Here is an 18,482-nt window from a genome sequence, read left to right on the forward strand (position 1 = left end):
CTCGGGAGATGTTAGTGGTTCCTCCCCAGCGCTGGCGAGCGGAGAGAATTCCTGTCTCCTGTTTTTTTCTCTCCCCTTCTGGGATCCAGCAGTGGGAAGGGGAGTGGAGCCAGCTCGGGAGCAAGACCCTCGTGCCGGTGCACTTGGACCTGAGCACGGATTCGCACACGCAGCAAAGGGGGGACCATCCAGTCCATTCCCCTGCTCCAGCCCCACTGCCTGAATCGCTCCTGAGCCCAGTTTTGCTGCTCATGGGGTTTCACTAAAGTGGGGTTTGATGTGGCGTAGCCCAGCTTTTTGCTTCCCCAGTGCAGCGCAGGGACTGGAGGTCTGCTCAGCGCATCCGCCCCGCGCGCCCGTCCCCAGAACAGGGGTACAAGGGTCTGATGGAGCAGGTCTGGGGAAGGGCAGCGGGTTGGAGCTGGAGTAGACATGTTGCAGTGGGGAGCGATTCAGGGTTCCCAGAGTCCTTGACCCCTGGGCAGAGCCGAGAGGACGTGGGCAGCAGCTCTCCCTGGGCTGCTCCAGGAAGAAAATGAAGTTTGAGTCCTTGGTGGGGCTTGCTGCCCAGCCTGGTGGCACAGGGCAATGGCTGGTGACAAACTGACCCAAACCGGGCCAGGATGAGCCAGATCCTTGCCAGGGGCAGCCAGAGAAATGCAGGTGTTAACGAACTGCACCACCTTGGGATTATCCCTGGGCAGTGATTAACGTGGGGGAAACCTGGCACTTGGGACCTGCCTCCTGCAACCCCCTCCCTGGCTCTTTGTGTCCCCCCACACCGCATCCTCCACCGCAGCCCCTGCGGGGGGCACAGGGGTGAGCCTGTAATGGTGTTAACTGGTGAATTACTGGCTAATTAATAACACCGAGCAGTGCGAGCCTCGCCTCTGCTGTCTGCTCCCTCATTGCTCCCCTAAGTGGGCTTGAAGGGAGGCAATGAGACAAGACACGTCAAGGAGACTCCTGCTCTCTCAGTGCTGTGGGCCCGCTTTCCCCGCTCCTGCAGGCCGCTTCCCCTGGGAAATTCGAATTTCCTGACCCTATTTTGGGGGGGCAGTGCTGGGAGAGAGAAGACTGCCACTCTGTGGAGGTGGTGGCCTGGGGGGCAGAGGGAGCTGAGAGGAGTGCCAAAGGAAAGCACTGAAATAAAAACAAAAGCCAAAAAAAATTAAAAAAAAAAAAAAGAAAAAAACCCCACAAAATAAACAGCCTCCCTGCTTGCAGTGCACTGAAGCCATGGTCCCTGCAAACACCCATGCAAATGGGAGAGCAGGCAGGGCTTGAAACCTCCCGCAGATCCCAGCATCTGCAAGCTGAAACGCTGCAAGGTCACTGGCCCTCGCGTGCCGTGGTGCGTGTCGGTCCCTGCTGACACCGGCCAGGGGCCAGCTGTCCCTCTGTCCTTCCGTCCTCCCATCCCTCCATCCCTCCGCCCCTCCTCTCCTCGCATCCCGCATCCGCCAGAGATGTGGGTTGGTGCCGTTACCCCGTACTGCTGCCCTTGGCCCGACCTCGCCGTGCTGCCTGCCTGCGCTTCCCTAACGAGGCAGTTTGCTGTTAATGAGCTAATTGTCGGCGTAATTATTTATCGAGGTGGTGTCGGCAGCGCAGCGGCGGCGGCGGGCGCTCCTCATGGTCCCGGAGCGCAGCTGTATTTGTCGTTTCCCAGAGAGTTTGTTGAGACAAAGCAGAGAGGAATAAACACCATAAACATCTCTCCTCTTGCATATTCAGCAGCCGAGGGGTTGGGGAAGCTGCAGATTGAGTGTGGAGAGAGCAGAAACTGCACCCAGGGGCTGCCAGGGGCTTAAATCCCTTCATGGCACTGCCCTGAACCCCTCTGCTGCTGGCGGCTGGCTGGAAGGTGCTGCGGTGCTTCACCGGAGCAGAAGGGCTGTCGGGGCCGGGGAGTGTTTTTTCCCAGCAAAATGCCTGAAGGATCCCAGGTATCCGGATGGGAGCTGGGTATCAACTGGAGCATCTCTTCTGTCTCACTCTGTGATTGGGGAGATAATTTTCTCAGATCTGCTGTTTTAAAATGTCTAGCTGGGTGATGCAGAGGAGGCTGCTTAGCGGCGTGTGCTGGCTGATGGGTAGGAGAGGACATTTGCGGCGTTCAGAGGATGGGTGGAGAGGTCCGAATTCCCCTTCCCCCCTTTTCCTGTGGTTGCAGAGGCACGTGGTCCTGTTTGGGGGATCCCCTCATGCCTGGCTGCAGGAGTTCCCCTAGTTTAGGGAAGGACAAGCAAAGGTCAGGCGGGGAAGGGAGTCGATCTTCAGCTGTACACTGACTCAGGCACCCGGCAAAACCAGAAGTTACAGCAACGGAGGAAGCAGCCCAGCATCCCCCGACTGCCCTGGGGAGGCCGAATGTGACCACCTGGCATCATTCCCGCTCCTCCCCAGCTGGAAGGCTGGCACAGTGCTGAGTCCCCCTGCTCCAGCCACCACTGGGACCACTGGCCTTGGGGCCGGCGTGGCCGCGCAGCAAGGAGGGTGAGCAGCCTCGCCGTGGCTGAGGGAGCCTGAAGCCATCGGGGCTGTGAGTGCGTTGTGCTGGGGCACAGAAAAGTGCCGTGTTTTTCATCCTCCCTGTGGGTGACTGCAGGTGGCTGCTGGGCTGGGCTGACCCTCGCTGTGTGGGAATTGTGGAGCTACATCACAGAATCATCCAGGTTAGAAAAGCCCTTGCAGATCCTCCAGTCCAACCATGAACCTCACACTGACCGTTCCCAACTCCACCAGATCCCTCAGCGCTGGGTCAACCCAGAACATCCTGCCCTTGCATATGTGGAGCTCGGGAGCTCGGCGTTTTCCCATATGCTTCATGCACATGCTGTATGGATTTAAACCCCCTTGGGGACTGGCATGCATTCGGAGGCCACTGCTTGCCAAAAAAATCTCTCTCCTCTTTAAATTTAAAGTTACATAAGGAGCCTTGTGAAGCGGAAGAATCCCATGGCCGGAGCAGGCTGTCTCCCTGTCAGCAGTGTCTGCCTTGCCCCCCCAACCTCCTGCACCCACGCTCACCGCCACCCTTGGGGGTTTGGCCTGAGCCCCTCACTGCCAGGGCTGCTGGGGGGGGGATTTTGCTGGTGCTGTGCGACCACATGAGGCCATTGCCTAGTGTGGGACCTTTGAGAGGCCCATGTGCCCAGGCCAGATACGTGTGGGCAGGGTCAGGGTGATGTGGTGAGGATGCTCTAGGGTGGGGGCAAGTGCTGTGCAGCTGGGCCAGCTCCCCTGCCTGCATCCCGGCTTTCACAGGGGGTATTTTTCTGGCTTTGCCTTGCCCGTTGCTGTGACCATCCTTGCTGGAGGTCCCGAGGGCAGAGAGGGGCCGGTGCAGCCCTACCTCTGCCTCTCCCTGGGCAGAGATTATAAAAGCTTCTCCCAGACCCGTGGGCGACTGCTGAACCGAGGAGGCAGCTGGCTGAGCCAGGCACCTTGTCTGGGGCAAGGCGGCATGAAAAAAATGTGGGGATTTCCCCAGGACGTTCCTGCGGGAGGAGGAGCAGGGCTGGCAGGTGGGTAGTGTGTTTGCTGGAGGCTCTGCTATGTGAAGTGAGGCTCTTTCAGGAGCCCTGACCTGTTTGTCTTGGCATGGCCTTGGCTGGGAAGTGTTTTGTCTCTGGGGGAAGGCTGAGGTGCAGGATTCAGCCCCTCCTGCCTTACTGCCAAGCTACTTTCTTTCTGAAGCTGGCGTCAGGGTGAGGAGGAGAGGGAGGGGTGTGTGTTCTGGGGAGCTCATGCCAGCACCCCATGTGTCTGAGATGGCAGTGGTGGGGATGGAGGGGGAGCCGGGGACGCTGCGCCGGGTTTGTAAGTGCTGCTCTGTATGATGCAGAGGACCGAGAGCCTTGGCCTTGGTCTGCAAAGCTCGTTCAGATGCAGAGAGGGGCTGCGTGCCTTGGATGTGTCCCAAGCGCCTTACGTCAGCGTGTAGGGAATTTTAGGGAAGCATCAGCTCATCCCTTCCCTCAACTGGTGAGGTGGGGTGGCTGGCACAGGAGGGGCAAGGGATGGGGCTGCCTTGGTGATGGGGTGGAGGTAGCTGATGGCCATCTGGGAGGTCCGGCATGTCAGGGCGTTGGCAAAAAGCTCATCTCTCCTCCGTTTTCTTCCAACAGCCACTGCAGATCGATGACAATTTCTGTGGCCAGGATTTTAACCAGCCGCTGGGTGGGACAGTCACGATCGAGGGGACCCCGCTCTTTGTGGATAAGGAGGATGGGATGACCTCGGTGGCTGCCTACGACTACAGGGGACAAACCGTCGTCTTTGCGGGCACACGGAGCGGGAAGATCAAAAAGGTAGGAAAGCCCTCGGTGACGCTGACGGGGAGCAATGACCGCTCGCGTCGCCAGCCCTTTGGGGGTACAGGTAGGGCTGTGCCTCTGTCACAGCTTGACTTGATATGTTGGGGGTAACGTGCAAGGGGCCAGTGAGGGACAATTTCCCCTTGCTCCTCTCCGCCAACTGAATTTACAAAACTTCTGGAAGGGTTGTAACCTAGGGAAGTTGAGTCCTGGCCGCTGGTGGATCAGAGCCCATCCCGCTGTGTCTCAGGGCAAGTGGGTTTGTGCCATCGCTGCTACGGGGCCGTGTCTGGGTCCATATGGCTTTGCCACTGCCCTGGGCAGGCTGGGCAGAGGGGGGTTCCGATGGCTCCGGCGTGGGGGAGACTTCTCTTCCCGTACCCTGCCACGGCACAAAAGGCTGCTTGTTGGTGGCAATTAGGAAATAGCTCCATGTATGCCTTTCTCTGCCTGCATCTCCACGGGGCACGGATTTCCTGTTATCATAACATCGTGCCTATAATTACAGCTGTACATGCCCTGTATAAACACAGCTTGCATTAACGGCATCCTCTGCCGGGGAGAGGCAGCGCAAAGGTCCTCATATGGTCTCTGCCATGGGCAGGAGGACCAGGGCTTGGCCGGGGAGTCTGGCCTGTTGCTCTGTGGCTTGCAAGGTGCTCCAGCACCCTGTTCTAGGCACAGCACCCTGCATTTTTTGCTGCTTCTCCTGCTCTCTGCTGGTCAGGGTGCCTTAGAGGAGCCAGGGTGGCAGGAATGAGGAGCAGGATGGCATTGTGGGTGATGGTCCCCATAGGTCCTGCTTGCCCTGCCCGTGTTCCCCTGTGGCCCTGCCTCTTACCAGCGTGTTTAGGGGAAGGGGGAACACGGGCAACAAGTGTTGGGGTGGGGGGCAGGATGCTCGTGGTCCTCTCCAGCCCCACATTCTCTGCTTGGCTTCCTGCGGTCCTGGGCGGGGCGGGGGGCACAGCGGCGCCAGGGCTGAGCAGGGCTGCGGGGAGCTGACGGAGGCAGCTCGTCCTCCCTTCCGGATCGATGAGGGATCCGCAGGGACTGGTGTCGCGTTGCTGGCGGCTTCTCCTGCCGCTGGGCTCCAGATGGGAGGTTTTAAATGGGGATGGGAAGGAAGGAGCGTGAGGGAGGAGGGTTCACAAAGCCACAGGAACAGTGTTACACCTCTAGTTCCTTATTTATGTAGAGGGGCTTGCAGTTGCTTTTTACACGGCCGATTTGTTTTTTCCTCTCCCTCCTTTTTCAGTTTTTCTCTGGTCTTTGCACCTTCAGAGCTTCTTGCAAGTGGCGATCTAGGGTGGGTGTCTGGCCGGGGTGCGGGCTGCATGCTACAAAGTCATGGCTGAGGCCAGGAGTGGAAGCCCAGGTGTGGTTTGAGCATCCTCCTCTCCTGCAGGGCTTTCCCCAGCTTTCTTTTTTGCTGATCTCTAAACTGGATGTCCTAAAGGGCTGCTCTGGCCCAGCAGAGGGCACAGAGCAGGAGCTCCATGGGGAACGAAGAGTTGGGTCTGGGTCCTGCCCCAGTATGGGGATGCTGGGCAGGTTTTGTAGGCTCAGCCTGCCTGGAGCCCCCAAAACCCCTGGGGTCTCAGCGTGGAGAGCACTTTGCAGGCCTTGCGCTGCCAGGTCCCCCCCTTGTCCCCTGCTGTGACCTTGGGGTGGGCAGCCCAGCCTTTCTGCGGCAGCCCCTGCCTGGCCTGCCCAGCAAAGCGCTGCCTCAGCAGCTACCTGATCCTGCTGCCTGACTGCCGGTGGGGCTGGAGGGAGGGGAGGGCTCCCCTCTGCCTGGGGACCGTGAGAGGGGGGCTGCTGACCTGTCCCCGAGTGGTGCCGACGTGTCCCCAGCCGGGGACGGGATGCCTGGCAGGGGTGCAGCAGTGTGGCCGAAGAGGCTCCCCAGGCAGAGGGTGGAGGGGGGGTTGCATCCCTCAGCAGCAGTTCCAATCCTTCTGGTTTTAAGCCATCAGCGTTTCCCATTCCCTTGGCAAGCACCTGTGTTAGGCTTGGAGCAGCCTGGTGGCTTCTGCGCTCTCCTGCTGGTCCCCCTGCCTCTTGCCGGCACCCCCGCCATCTCCTTTGGGGAGGGGGGGGCTGTGCTGACAGCTGGGTGCTCCCCTCCCCATCCCCAGGAGCCCTGTAATGGCTGCTGCTCTGCTGCGGGGCACCGATCTCACCATCTGGGCCAGGGTAAGGTCAGGGCAGAGTCACTGCTGCGTCTGGATTTTCCTTGGATGGCAGCTCCCATGCCCAGCATTTGTCCAGGCTGTTGCGTGCAGACAGAGCCTCCCTTTGTCCCCCCCCAAAAAAAGCCACGCGAGCCTCTGGCTGCGCTGCAGCCTCTCCCCGGCCCTGCCGCTAACAGTTGCCGCCACGGGGCTGGGGTGCTGGGCAGCACCTGCTGCCGCCGCAGCTGCGGGGGACCCTGATTTTGGGGGGGTGGAAGGAGGATATTGCAAACAATGTCAGGTTTGCAAAACTGGCTGCAGGACGGGGGCTGCAGGCTGGGATGGGGGGGCACCAGGGGGGATGGAGATACAGGACCCCTGGCATGCAGAGTCAGAGAATCATCAAGGCTGGAAAAGCCCTTGTAGATCCTCCAGTCCAACCATGAACCTCACCCTGACCATTCCCAACTCCACCAGATCCCTCAGCGCTGGCTCAACCCAACTCTTCAACCCCTCCAGGGATGGGGACTCCCCCCCTGCCTTGGGCAGCCCATTCCAACGCCCAACAACCCCTTCTGCAAAGAAATCCTTCCTAAGAGCCAGTCTGACCCTGCCCTGGCGCAGCTTGAGGCCATTCCCTCTTGTCTTGGCGCTTGTTCCTTGGCTCAAGAGACTCATCCCCCCTCTCTGCACCCTCCTTTCAGGGAGTTGTAGAGGGCCAGGAGGTCTCCGCTCAGCCTCCTCTTCTCCAGACTCAACCCCCCCAGTTCCCTCAGCCGCTCCCCATCAGACCTGTGCTCCAGACCCTGCACCAGCTCCATTGCCCTTCTCTGGACACACTCGAGTCATTCAATGGCCTTTTTGGAGTGAGGGGCCCAAAGCTGAGCCCACTCATCGAGGTATGATGATGCTGAGCGGGTCGCAGCAGCGAAGCCTGCAGCAGCCTGCTCTCAGCTCCTCCCCACAGGGTTACCAGGCAGGCAGTTATCTTTGGCTGGCCCTGCGTTACGCCAAGAGGCCAGGCTTGGAAAGCCCTCGGCCCCTCGTGCTTGCTGTCCTCTGTGCCAGCAGTCATGGGACTGGGGTGCTCGGGGAGTTCCTGCAGCTGCCCGGGTGAGCCGTGTGGGGATGACTTCTCGTGTGCAGGGGCTGGCGGTGAGCCGCTTCCTCCCTGCTCCCGAGGCCGTGCGTCGGGGACCGGCCTTGCACCCTGTGCTCAGAGGGTGCTGTGGATGGGGAAGTGACACGGGGACATGAGCCACGAGCATGCTGTAGTGGGGATATCCAGGGGCTATTTATTTGCGCAAGGGATGCGAGGCTTGCTTCCTAATTCTTGGGTTTTTTCCTGGAAACCATCTGTCCTTTTGGACTAGATGATCTTCAAGGTTTTTTCCAACCTAGATGATTCTGTGATAATCTTTTTATTGGGCGGTTGTCATTCTCCCAGGTCATCTTTCCTATTTTTCGGGTGGACAGAAAGCTGCGTGTGTAATTGCAGTGGGAGGCTCAGTCCCACGCTAGAAAGGCACGTTTGACCCTGCACCCGTTGCCACCTCTTCACCCGTGTGTGGTGAGGACTCGATTTTGGGTGTGCTGTGTGTGGAGAGAGGGAGGAAGGACGATGCTGGAGATACCCTCCCAGTAACTGCCCTGTGCTGGTCTGGTGGTTCGAAGCTGGGGCTGTGGGGCATCCTGGAGATGGCACTGCCCTCGTTAGTTTGCCATCTGCTCCTCGTTATGCAAAGAAGGCACTGCTTTAGGCCTCTGCTGAGATCTGGAGTGGCCCTTGTGGGTTGGTTGACCCAGTTTTGGGTGTCGCCTGGTTATTTTGGAGGGGGTGAACTGAGCTCCTCCCTCGAAGCAGCTGGTGGCAACCTGCCCACTGCCGTCCCCGGCTGCTGCGGAGGAAGGCGGCTGCGAGCTGTGAGATACCCAGCCACGGCCACGGCCCCCCGTGCACCCCAGCCAGGATAGCAGCGGACTACACATCCCTCACAGTCAGCCGAGCGCTTGATTTTTTTTGAGGATTTTTTTGAGGATTATCTGGCTGCCCAGTCACCACCATAATCCCTGCAGCTCCCTGCCCTGTCCTGAAACCGGCTGGCCTCAGGCGTGAACGCATCAGGACGTGTCTCCGTTGGGAATCTGCTCCCCCCTGGGGCTCACGCTTGCCGCAGCTTGTTTATTCTCTCCCACGGAAAGCACAGCTGAGCTGGCCCCATGTCTGGCTGCTTTGGCTTCTCCACTTCAATAATAATAATAATAATAATAGGAATAAATAAACTCTTAATGCTAAGTGGGTCATCCCCATCCCAACGCAATGGGACGCGGTGCTCCTCTCCCGTTCTGAGGAGGGTCGAGGGGCTCCCCGGCAGCCCCCTGTCCTGCCGAGGGCTGGGAGATTGGGGTGCTTTGAGGGACCAGATTTGGCAGCCTGGGGAGTCACCCCCTTTGAGTAGGTTTCTCTTCAAGCCTTGGGGGAAGGATGCTTTGCTGCGTTCACAACCCCTAGTGTGTCTAGGCAGTATGACCCAAAAATAGGTGCTGTAGGGAGGGGGAGCTGCTGAGCGGAGGCTTTTCAGGAATTTCCCTGTTGCCTGCTGGCTCTCCTCCCATCACAAAAGCCCCCATGTGTCCAGCTCTCGGTATGAGGCATGACCTGGTCGTGGTCCATGTGAGCTGGAAGGAGAAGCCGTCAGGCTCCCAGCCCGCTCTGCTGGTCCCCGTCCCCGTGGGTCCTTTCGCATCGCCCGCTGCTTAGCGCTCAGGGTAAGCGGCTCTGGCTGAAAAGGGGCCCTTTGTGTCTCGGCGCGTGAAATCCGGCTCCCAGAGTGCGCGGGAGGGCTTGCTCCCCCTCATGACCCTGCTGCCAGCTACCCTGTGCCTCAGTGGGCTTTTTTTGGGGGGGAGCGGATTTGGGGGACGAAGCCTGCCCTGGCCCCGGCGGTGTCAGCCAGTGACCCTTGAGGACTCCCCAAGCATCGACCCCGGCGCAGCCCCTGGAAATCCTCTCCTGCCCGTGTTGCTGCCTCTCCCCAGCTGGCTGCCCGGCACAAGGGCCTTTTGTTCCTCCTGCCTCTTCCCTGTGCCCTCTCCCGCTCTGTCCCCATCCCATCCCCTGGGGACCCCTCGCCCCCTCCCCACATGCACACAGTCCCCGTGGGCGCCTGCGCCCAGCCCCGGGAGGGAGCTCTGCTCCTCGGAGCATGCGTCCGCGCCTCTCCCCAATCAATGGCAATAATTTTATTGGCATGACAAGGTAGCTGACGGTTGCCAAAGTGAATCCATCAACTACCTCTCGGTGGCTCCCGCCCCCTCGAGAGCTCTCGCCAGAGTCGTTAAGCTGTTTTAATCAAGGTGGAGGCTGGAGAACTGGCGTGTTAAGTGGATGGGGTGGTGGGGAGGGGGTGGTGGAGCCTTCCCCGTCCCCCTTGCTCGTGGCGGGGAGTGCTCTGCATCGCCTCATTCCTGCTGAGCAGGAAGGGGCCCCGCTTGCCGCCATCGTCGTCGGGCTTTGTTGAGCCGCCTGGCTCCGAACAGGATGTCTCATTGTTAGAGGAAACAATTAGAAATTCATCGTGAACCGTTGGCCTCCGGGGCCGGCCAGGGCGGCGGGGCCGGGGCTGCAGGCAGCTGCCAGCTCCGTCCTCGAGTGACTCTTGGAGGGGGATGCCGCCGGGGTTCGGGATGGGGATGAAGGTTTCCACGCTCTTGGCTCTCCGAAGGATGCTCCAGCGTGCTCATGCAGCCTTGGGGAAGGAGAGGAAGTGTCAGGGGGCTCCTTCCCCCCAAACCTCGCTCCTTCCACTCCAGTGCCCCCAGGCTTTTTGACTCACAAGCCATAACCCTCTTTTTGGTTTGGTTTTTTTTGTTGTTTTTTTTTTTCCCCCATCTGCTCTGCTCTCCGCACAAAGCCGGCAGGTGAGCGGGGCCTGGGAGCCTGGCACCCAGCCAGCCGGGGAGGCAGCAGCAGCCAACCCTGCTCCAACCTTCTCCGCTGAAAGCGCTGACGGTGCACGTCTTGCCTCTCCCTGGCTCCGGCGCCGGGCGCCCGCAGGCAGCACGCTGCCTAACCCCCATCCATCAGCCCGCTCCGCCTGCCGTGGAGCCACCACTGACGACGGGTAAGGCAATGTCGCCGCCGGGCTTTGCCGGTGTTGGGGCAAGGTGACTTTTGGGGAGCAGCGTGTTGCAGAAGCTGGAGGTCTTCGGCATCCCCCGTCTTCAAAAGGGCTGCTGGGTGCAAACCTGACTTCTGTAATGGCCCTGAAAAAGGGGTTTGAGGGCAAAACGTCTCTTGACAGCCCCCTGAGCCAGCTCATGTCACCCCATGGGGCACGCTCAGGAACTGGCAGGTCTGTACTGGCCAAATACAGCAGCATCACCTCTGCAGCTGGTCCCCACAGACCATCCCGTGCCTGGAAATAGGGTGGAAATAGGGCTGGAAAAGGAAAAAGCAAGAGTTTGTGGGTTTGGGCCTGCGTGCCTTTGCTGGTCCTGCCCCTGTTGTTGTGGGGCTGTGTAAGGCAGTGGTGGCTGTGACTCAGCAAGGCAGAAGAGTGATGCTTTGGAGTCACTGGGGGGGATGCTGAGCACCCATAAACCTCTGGGCAAGTGTTGTTAGGGGCCTGCATTAGGAAAAGGGATGTGCGGACTTGCCTGTCGCGGAGGGCGGGCAGTCCAGTCCCCGCAGCGAGCGCTGGGTTTTCCCTCCTGGCCGGTGGAGTTGGTTTGGTTGGTGAAGCATGAAGCTGCTGAGGGTTTTCGTCTGCAGCTCTCTGCTGCTGAACGGGGGGCTGTGGCCCCTGTCTGCCACCCCTGTTCTGCTGGGAAGAGCAGGGGCATGACTCTTGCTTTGGACCTGCCTCTTGCTGTGGACCTCTGCCGTGGCCCCATGGGGACAGGGCAGGGTGAAAAGCCACCCCATTGAGATGGAAATGAGCTGGAGGCACCAGCTCTGTTGGGTCGCTCTTGTTGGAGCTATTGTGCCTATTCACTGGCACAAACACTGACTAATTTTGGCTTTTCAGGTGGGAGAATAGCCCTGGCCTCCCACCAAAGGCAGAGGAGAAGAGGGAGGATGCCTGGAGCCCCACACTCTTCAGGAAGGCAGGGGCTGCGGGTATGCCTGGGTGGGAAGGGGCAGTGCTGGTGTCCTGCCTGGCCTTTGTGCAGCCCCATTAACCCAGATTTAACGGTGCCTGAGGAATTTGCCCTGAGCCCGTGGCTTGCTGGAGGAGGGAGGATGTGTGCTCAGCAGGGGCCGAGCTGGTTTGGATGTCTGGGTCCCTGTGTGTCCCCGCACTGCCTCAGGTAGTGACAGCAGAGGTCAGCTGTCCCCAGTCCCCGTGAGCTGACCTCCCCGCTTCTCCCCTCTGGACTGGGAGGAAAATCCGTCATAAATCATAAGGTGGAGGTGCAGTGTGGCACTTGGGGATGCAGGATGTGGACTCCAGCTGCCCCTTGGTAGCTGCCGGAGCCCATCATCCATCTCTGAGGCTTTGATACACGTGGGGGTCATTCATCTCCACTGCAGGTCTGGGCGGGGACGGCTTAGCCCCAGAGTGCTTGGAAGAGCTGCTGCTTGGCCTCTGTTATCCCCTACCCTGGTTAATTATGGGCTTTTCTGAAAGCTCTATGGAGCAGGAGAACGGATGCTAATGGCAGCCTGGTATTGACAGAGAAAGGCAGCCGGAAGGTCCCCCACAGGATCAGCATTGTGAGGAGAAATACAGAGGTGGGAGAGCCAGGGCGGGTGCCCTGTTTCTCCTGGGGGCTGACCTTGCTGGGTGGTGGGGTGTGGGACAGGAGTTAAACCCCGTCCCATTGAGTACCCAAGAAGCACCCGGGGTGGGACCGTAGTGCTCAGCTTGTATCTTGCCTGGGTCAGACTTAGCCTGCATGATACAGGGCAAACAAACCCAAGGTCATCCTGCCGTGCCCCGTGGATGAGCAAACACCTGGGAGCTCCACTCCTCGAAGGGCAGCGGAGCCGGAGCCGTGGCGTCAGGGTTTAGATGTGCTGCCCAGCTAAGGAAAGGGGTCTCCCAGGCTTGGGGACGTGCATGCTAATCCTGGCTTAGGCCACCGTGGTAAGGATAATGCTTGGCATTTTACTCGATGGTGCTTCGGGATGAAATGAGTTTGATGAATGTGTTCTCGCTGTCATCCCTCAGTTGGATGTGGTTGCATGGCTGAGGGTGACTTGGAGTGGGCTGGGGGGCAGAGCTGGGGTGGTGCAGCAGGGCAGAGCATCCCAGGAGGGGCAGGAGGAGCATCAGAGCCCTGAGTTCATGGCATGGACTGCAGGTACCATGTCCACTTTCTGTCCCCTTTCTACCCAGAATGGAAACATTTCCCATTCCTACTTTTTTCTTCCATTTTGCCTTTCTCTTTTATCTCTCCTACCATGCCCAGTGCTCGAAATAGCCCTGGCTGCTGCACAGCAGCCACAGGTTCTTCCTTTCCTGCCCTTTGGTGGGTCCTTGAGGTTCTGGTATCTCACCTCTGACTGATGGGAAGAGGAGTGATGAAGGGCTTTGCACTGAATAAACCTTCCTGAACCCTCCCCAGCTGCTTCCAAGCTGGGAAGTTTCCCCACAACCCCTGCTCTCCCTTTCCTTAGCCATTGCAATTGGAGGGGGAGATTGGGGCTGCAGCAAGACACAGCGGGGAACGTGCCGGGCAGGGGGAGTGCCATTGTTTGGGGTTTGGCGCTGGATTTCGGGGCCCCCAGGCGCTTTCCATGGGTGGCCCGTGCTGTACCAGAACTGATCCTGGCACCTCCCCACTCTTTGTGTGCCCATGGACCAGCCATGGACACAAAACCTCCTCGTGGCAGTGAGAGCAATTGTCTACATGGGAAGCAATAGTGGGAAAGTTTTATTTAATGGATGCTTAGTTCTTTTAATGCTATTTAGCAGCTGGAGAGAAAGAAGAGAGCCAGCGCTGTGTGGCAAGCCGGCTCTCTGCAGACTGAGGACAGGGTGGTGGGGAGCATCCCTACGGTCTGGCAGAGAAAGGCAGGATAATGTGATAGTGCTTTAATTTTGCCATGCTTCATGCTCTTGAGAGCAGCATCGGTTGGTTGCTCTGTGCTGGGACGGATCTGGCATGGCCGGGATGCTCGGTGCAGGGATGCAAGGAGGGGTCGTGCTGGTAGAGCCAGCACCGGGGGAAAACATCTACTTTGTGCCGTAATCCCCGTACGGGTGACGGAAACGACGCCGGGCTGAAAAAAGCCTGTGTGGTTTTTATTAGCTACAACCCTAATGATGTGTTTTGGATTGTTCTCCTGCGTGGATAAAAATTACCAGACCTTGAACAAAGGGGGGGAAAAAAAAAAAAAAGTCTCTCTGACCTTGAAGCTGTTCGTTCACTCGTCTTCATTTCATTCCCCTCGGCTGGGGATGCGGGTCAGTTTTGGGTGCTATTTATAGTCCGCTTCGCTTGATGGTTTTCTTTACAAAGCGAAAGGTTGTCACCTTTGTTTCTGATACTGCAGAGAGGAGCTGCTCAAGGGAAAAGGAAGAATAAATGAGAAATTTTTCAGAGCGTTCCTGTATGCGGCAAAGCTTTGTAATCTGGAAAGATCAAAAAGCCCTGGACTGCCACGCTGAGCTCCTCGTGCGGACGTAGCCAGGGTCTGTGCTGCCCGCGGGGGAACGGGGTGATGCTCTGCTCTGCTGGCCGGTGGCTGCTGGGACCGGGCAGAGCCTTTCTCTGCTCCACAGTGGTGATGCTTTCCCTCCCCAGGCAGCTTGTCTCAGTTCTCCGCATCTGGCGTGGTTGGCTTTGGTTGAAAACAGCACATCAGCTTAATTCTTCCCTTCTCCCTCCCCCGTGAAGGAAGTCGGGGCTGTGTTTCCCACCTTCGCTGCCTGCAGGAGCCCTGCCGCCAAAATGGCATCCCCCGCCCGCGCCTGCATCCTCTCCTCCGGCCCCATTCTTAACTGACAGACTCATTGAAACAACAAATGTTGCCGTAATTTAATTTTCAGGCAAACAATAGTCCAGGGACAATGTTAAATTCATGAAACTGGCTTAATGTGACGACATTTAATGAAGCAATTTGTGCGTTAGCGTGGCTGTGCACGGCTCCGGGGTAGCGAGGATGCCGCTCTGTCCCGCTGGGCCCATCCCTCTTTGGGGATGAACTGGGGAAAGGCTGATGCTCTGGGGGAAATGAGGGGAGTTGTCCTGCTGCTCTCTAGGCTGTGTGTGCTCTTGGGGTGCAGCTTTCCCCTTCCACTCCCCGATGCTGCGCTGTGAGCTGAGACCCAGTGGGTCCAAGCTCTGTGGATTGGCTGGGAGGGGAAGGGTTAATGAGAGTGTTTTGGGGCAGGAGGGGGATTGTTTCCCTGGTCCTTTCCTCCCTTTGTCTGGAGCCCCGGGAATGTCCCTTCACCCCCCCAGACCCCTAGCAGGGGTGAGTCCGTTTACTGAGGGCAGGGCCAAGGAATTGCCCCCCAGGTCTGGGCACCAGCTGAGGGTTTGGCAATGGATGAGTCAAGTCAAAGGGCTCGTGGCCATCCTGCTGCTGATCTCCAGCTGCTCCTGGAGACCTCTTGTCCCTGCTGGTCCTGGGGATGGTGTCTGGCGAGGACAGGCAGAGCGGGGAGAGGCGCTGTTTCCTTGTCCTGGATCTGCATCCTGGAGGGCTGCTCCTTGCGGGTGAGGAGAATCACAGAATCATCTCGGTTGGGAAAGACCTTGAAGATCATCTAACCAACCCTTAACCAACCGTTAACCTAAGGAGACCCGATCAAACACACCCTCCTCCCCCAGCCCCTGCTTTGGGGTGCCAGCTTGAAGTCTCAAATGCTTTAGCACCCCATCTCCCGTGCATGCAGCAGCGATTGCCTCTGGGGCCACCCTGGGTTGATACCCACAGGGCTGTCGATGGAGGCTGTTCCCTTCGTAGCGAGAGTTCGGAGCGGTGCTGCACAGGGAGAGCACAGGCTTGTTTTTGGGGGAGTTACAGTTCGCAAAGCAGGTGAAGAAGAAGCAGTCTGGAGGGCGGAGAGCCCCGCTGCTTGCTCCAGGGGTGGACTGGATTTGTGCCACCCCACCAGCATCCCTCGGGCACCGTGGCACCAGGAGATGTTTCCCTGCCATTTCTTTCCCCTCGGTGATTGACAGAGCCCCGTTAGATCTTAATTATGTGCCAGCATCCACAGAACAAACCTGGTGCTGCGGTAGCTGGAGGCTGAAGGCTGGCAATGCTGCTCGCTGGGCCGAGTGGCTGCTGAGGTAAGGGGCTTCCTTGCCTTGCTGGGGGCAAGTTGTTGTCCTTGCTGGGTGTGACAGATCTCTGGAGCTGTGTGGGTGGGAGCTGGGGCAGTGGCGGGTGAAGGGACGATGTTAAATGTACACGTGGATGTTCTCTGGTGAAACCTGGCGGGGAGGGAGCTGGAGACACATGGATGCCGTCTCCTTTGGGGCAAGAAATGGGGTCTCCCCAAAGGAGATGGCATCCATGTGTCTCCAGCAGGGCTTTTCTCACCTGCAGAAGTCTTCCCTGGACCTCTTGCATCCTCCCAGTCCTCTCAGCAGCAACCCCTACCAAAACCTGAGGTCCACCAAACTCGTGTCACTGGTGGTGCTCTCCCCAGCCAGGAATTAAAGCTAAATTTTCATTGAAAGCTGCAGCAAAATCGTTCAGAGGGTGGATTTTGGGCTCAGCAGGGGTGCTCACAGGCAAGCTTGAGGTCTGTAGAGCAGTTTGCAGTCCTGGAAGCTGTGAAGGCAGCAGGTTTGCTGGTGTTGGAGGCTGTCTCAGTGCCTGGCTGTTCCCTGGCTCCCCTGGCTTTTTGCTTTCCATTGTCGGTGGTCAAAAATGAAGTGGTAGGTGTTGAGTGAAATGCAACTGAAAAAATCTGGAGGAAAAATATGCAGTTTTGATGTGCCTCTGTGTGTGTGTGTGTGTATATATATATATGTATTTTTCTTTAAAGGCTTCCAAAAATAGGCCTGTGTCTTGGCCAGGGTGACTGTGTCTGTAATTAGCTATGAGAGCAGGTGCTTTAACGAGGCTGGTGTGTACGCAGCCGTGCTGAAAGGGTCAGCATCCCTGGTGAGGAGATCAGGATGCGGGACCTCGGGGGTGGTGGGCATGGCTGGAGGGCTGGGGGGTGCAGGCAGTGGGCTCCCCCGGTGTGCTCTGTACCGGCAGCTGTTGTGGCAGAGGGAGGGGAGCAGCCTCACCCCTCTGGATGGAGATGCTGGATGGGTTTGGGCTCACTGCCACCATGCTTGGTTTCCTGGGAGGGGTGAAGAATGTGATATTTTTTGTGAGAAATGAGCAGAGTCCTTTAAAAAGACCCAAAAATCCGAGAACTGCACCTCGCTGGCGTGGCCCACGCCAGCTGATTCCCACCCCGCGTGAGGGATGGGAACTTCCCAAATTGAATTCTCCGTTTATTTCTGCAGGGTTTCTCCCTCTCTTTCTGGTATGTTTATGAGCCTCGAGGGATCTGTTTTTACGCTCAACATTTAAAATTAAAGATGTGTTTCTGTTCTAGCAGGTGAGATAAACACTCCCCATCTCAGCTGGGGGTTTCCTTCCTGCCTCTCCTTCCCCCCTCGATTTCTGCCGGTGGGAAAGTACAAGCCCACGGCTGGAGCAAATAACCGGGGAATGAAATGCCTGGGCTCTCCTCCCAGGGGGATGAGTCGGCTTCGATGTGGGATGTGTGAGCTTTGGCTTCTTCCTCCGGTGGTTTCTTGTTTTAAAAGAGGGCAAAAATTGCTACCTGGGGATGGAGGAGGAGGGAATGGGGGGAGAAGACGTGCTTGCTCGAGCTTCCAAGTGTGGTTCATCTTGGTGATGGAGGACACGCCGTGTGACGATGTGGTGCCGCTGCAGGAGGGCTCGTTAAATTGTGGGGACGTGGTTGTGTGGCAGGTCAGTGTTTCTGGTCCGAGGCTGTGTGGGGGCTGGCACAGCCCAGGGTGCACCTACCGCCCGTGGTCCCCGTGGGCTGTGCTGCTTGGGATGCCTTGAGCACGTCCCCTGGCGCCTCGTTCCCTCTTTAGCCACTGATCCATCCCAGAGGTGGAGAGCAACTGAGAGAGCAACTGAGTCCCACCGGCTTGAGGAGAGGTGGAGGGGCTTCCTCTGTGCCCCTTTGTGGAGTCCAACATCATGGCTCACCTTCTCCTCTGCAGCCGTCCCCTGTCACCGTGGTCGGGGATGTGTTTCTGCCCCACGCCTCCTCACCCGGGCTGCCTAAATGAGACCTGGGCTTCATTTTGGGAATGGAAGCAATTAAAGAGCATGCAAACAGCTCCGGTCCTCCCTGACATCCTATCCACCCAGGTGGCTGTCGGTGCGTCCCCACTGGGATGGAAGCATCTCTGCTCTCCTCTGCTCAGCTTTGTTTCCCCCTCACCATGTGCTGCCTCCCTCGTGCGAGCATCCTCACCGCTGTGCTGCGAAAATCTTGGCTATAAACCCAGCCCAAATCTCTGAGAACATCGTTTTTTCAGCTGAGACTTGGCCCACCGTGCGTTTCTGAGTCAGTGCCGGAGGTGGTAGTGCATACCTGTGGAGCCAGGGTATTTTTTCAGGCATCTAGCGAGCTTCTAGTGAGTCTTTGCAAGCACGCGGTGAGTCTTGCCCTTGGTGTCCCTGCTGTGGGTGGCAGCTCTCGCCGGCCAAGGCTGTTGAGTAAAAACTGTTGTTTCTGACCCCCCCTAACCTCCCTAATTCTGTTTATGCTGGTGAGCAGGGAGAGACAGAGAGGGAGAGCGAGCGTTTTTTTAATGGCTTGTGAGTTTCTGGTGGTGTTTTCCATCAGGAAAATGATAGTTGTATAGAAGCAATTAATTGGAGGAAGAGTTTATGGTAATAAATGTCAAGAATGTTTCAAGGATGGTTTGGATGAAATACATTTTTTTAAAGCCTCCCAGCAAAAACAAAAACCTTGCCCTATTTTGAACTTTGCCAGAGAGAAACAACTTTGAAACTCCAATTTTCCTT

General features: G+C 58.0%; 1 protein-coding gene across 2 annotated transcripts in view; it reads left to right on the forward strand.

Annotated features, from left to right (window-relative positions):
• The window catches only part of PLXNA1 (plexin A1), a 129,917-nt gene that overhangs the window by 18,126 nt on the left and 93,309 nt on the right, over positions 1 to 18,482 (forward strand). For both annotated transcript variants that reach the window (XM_074878813.1, XM_074878814.1), the window contains exon 3: positions 4,134 to 4,316. In XM_074878813.1, coding sequence (XP_074734914.1) covers positions 4,134 to 4,316 — 183 coding nt within the window. The remainder of the gene's footprint in view (positions 1 to 4,133; positions 4,317 to 18,482) is intronic.

The sequence above is a fragment of the Strix uralensis genome, chromosome 10, assembly GCF_047716275.1.
Source record: "Strix uralensis isolate ZFMK-TIS-50842 chromosome 10, bStrUra1, whole genome shotgun sequence".
Taxonomy (NCBI): Eukaryota; Metazoa; Chordata; class Aves; order Strigiformes; family Strigidae; genus Strix; species Strix uralensis.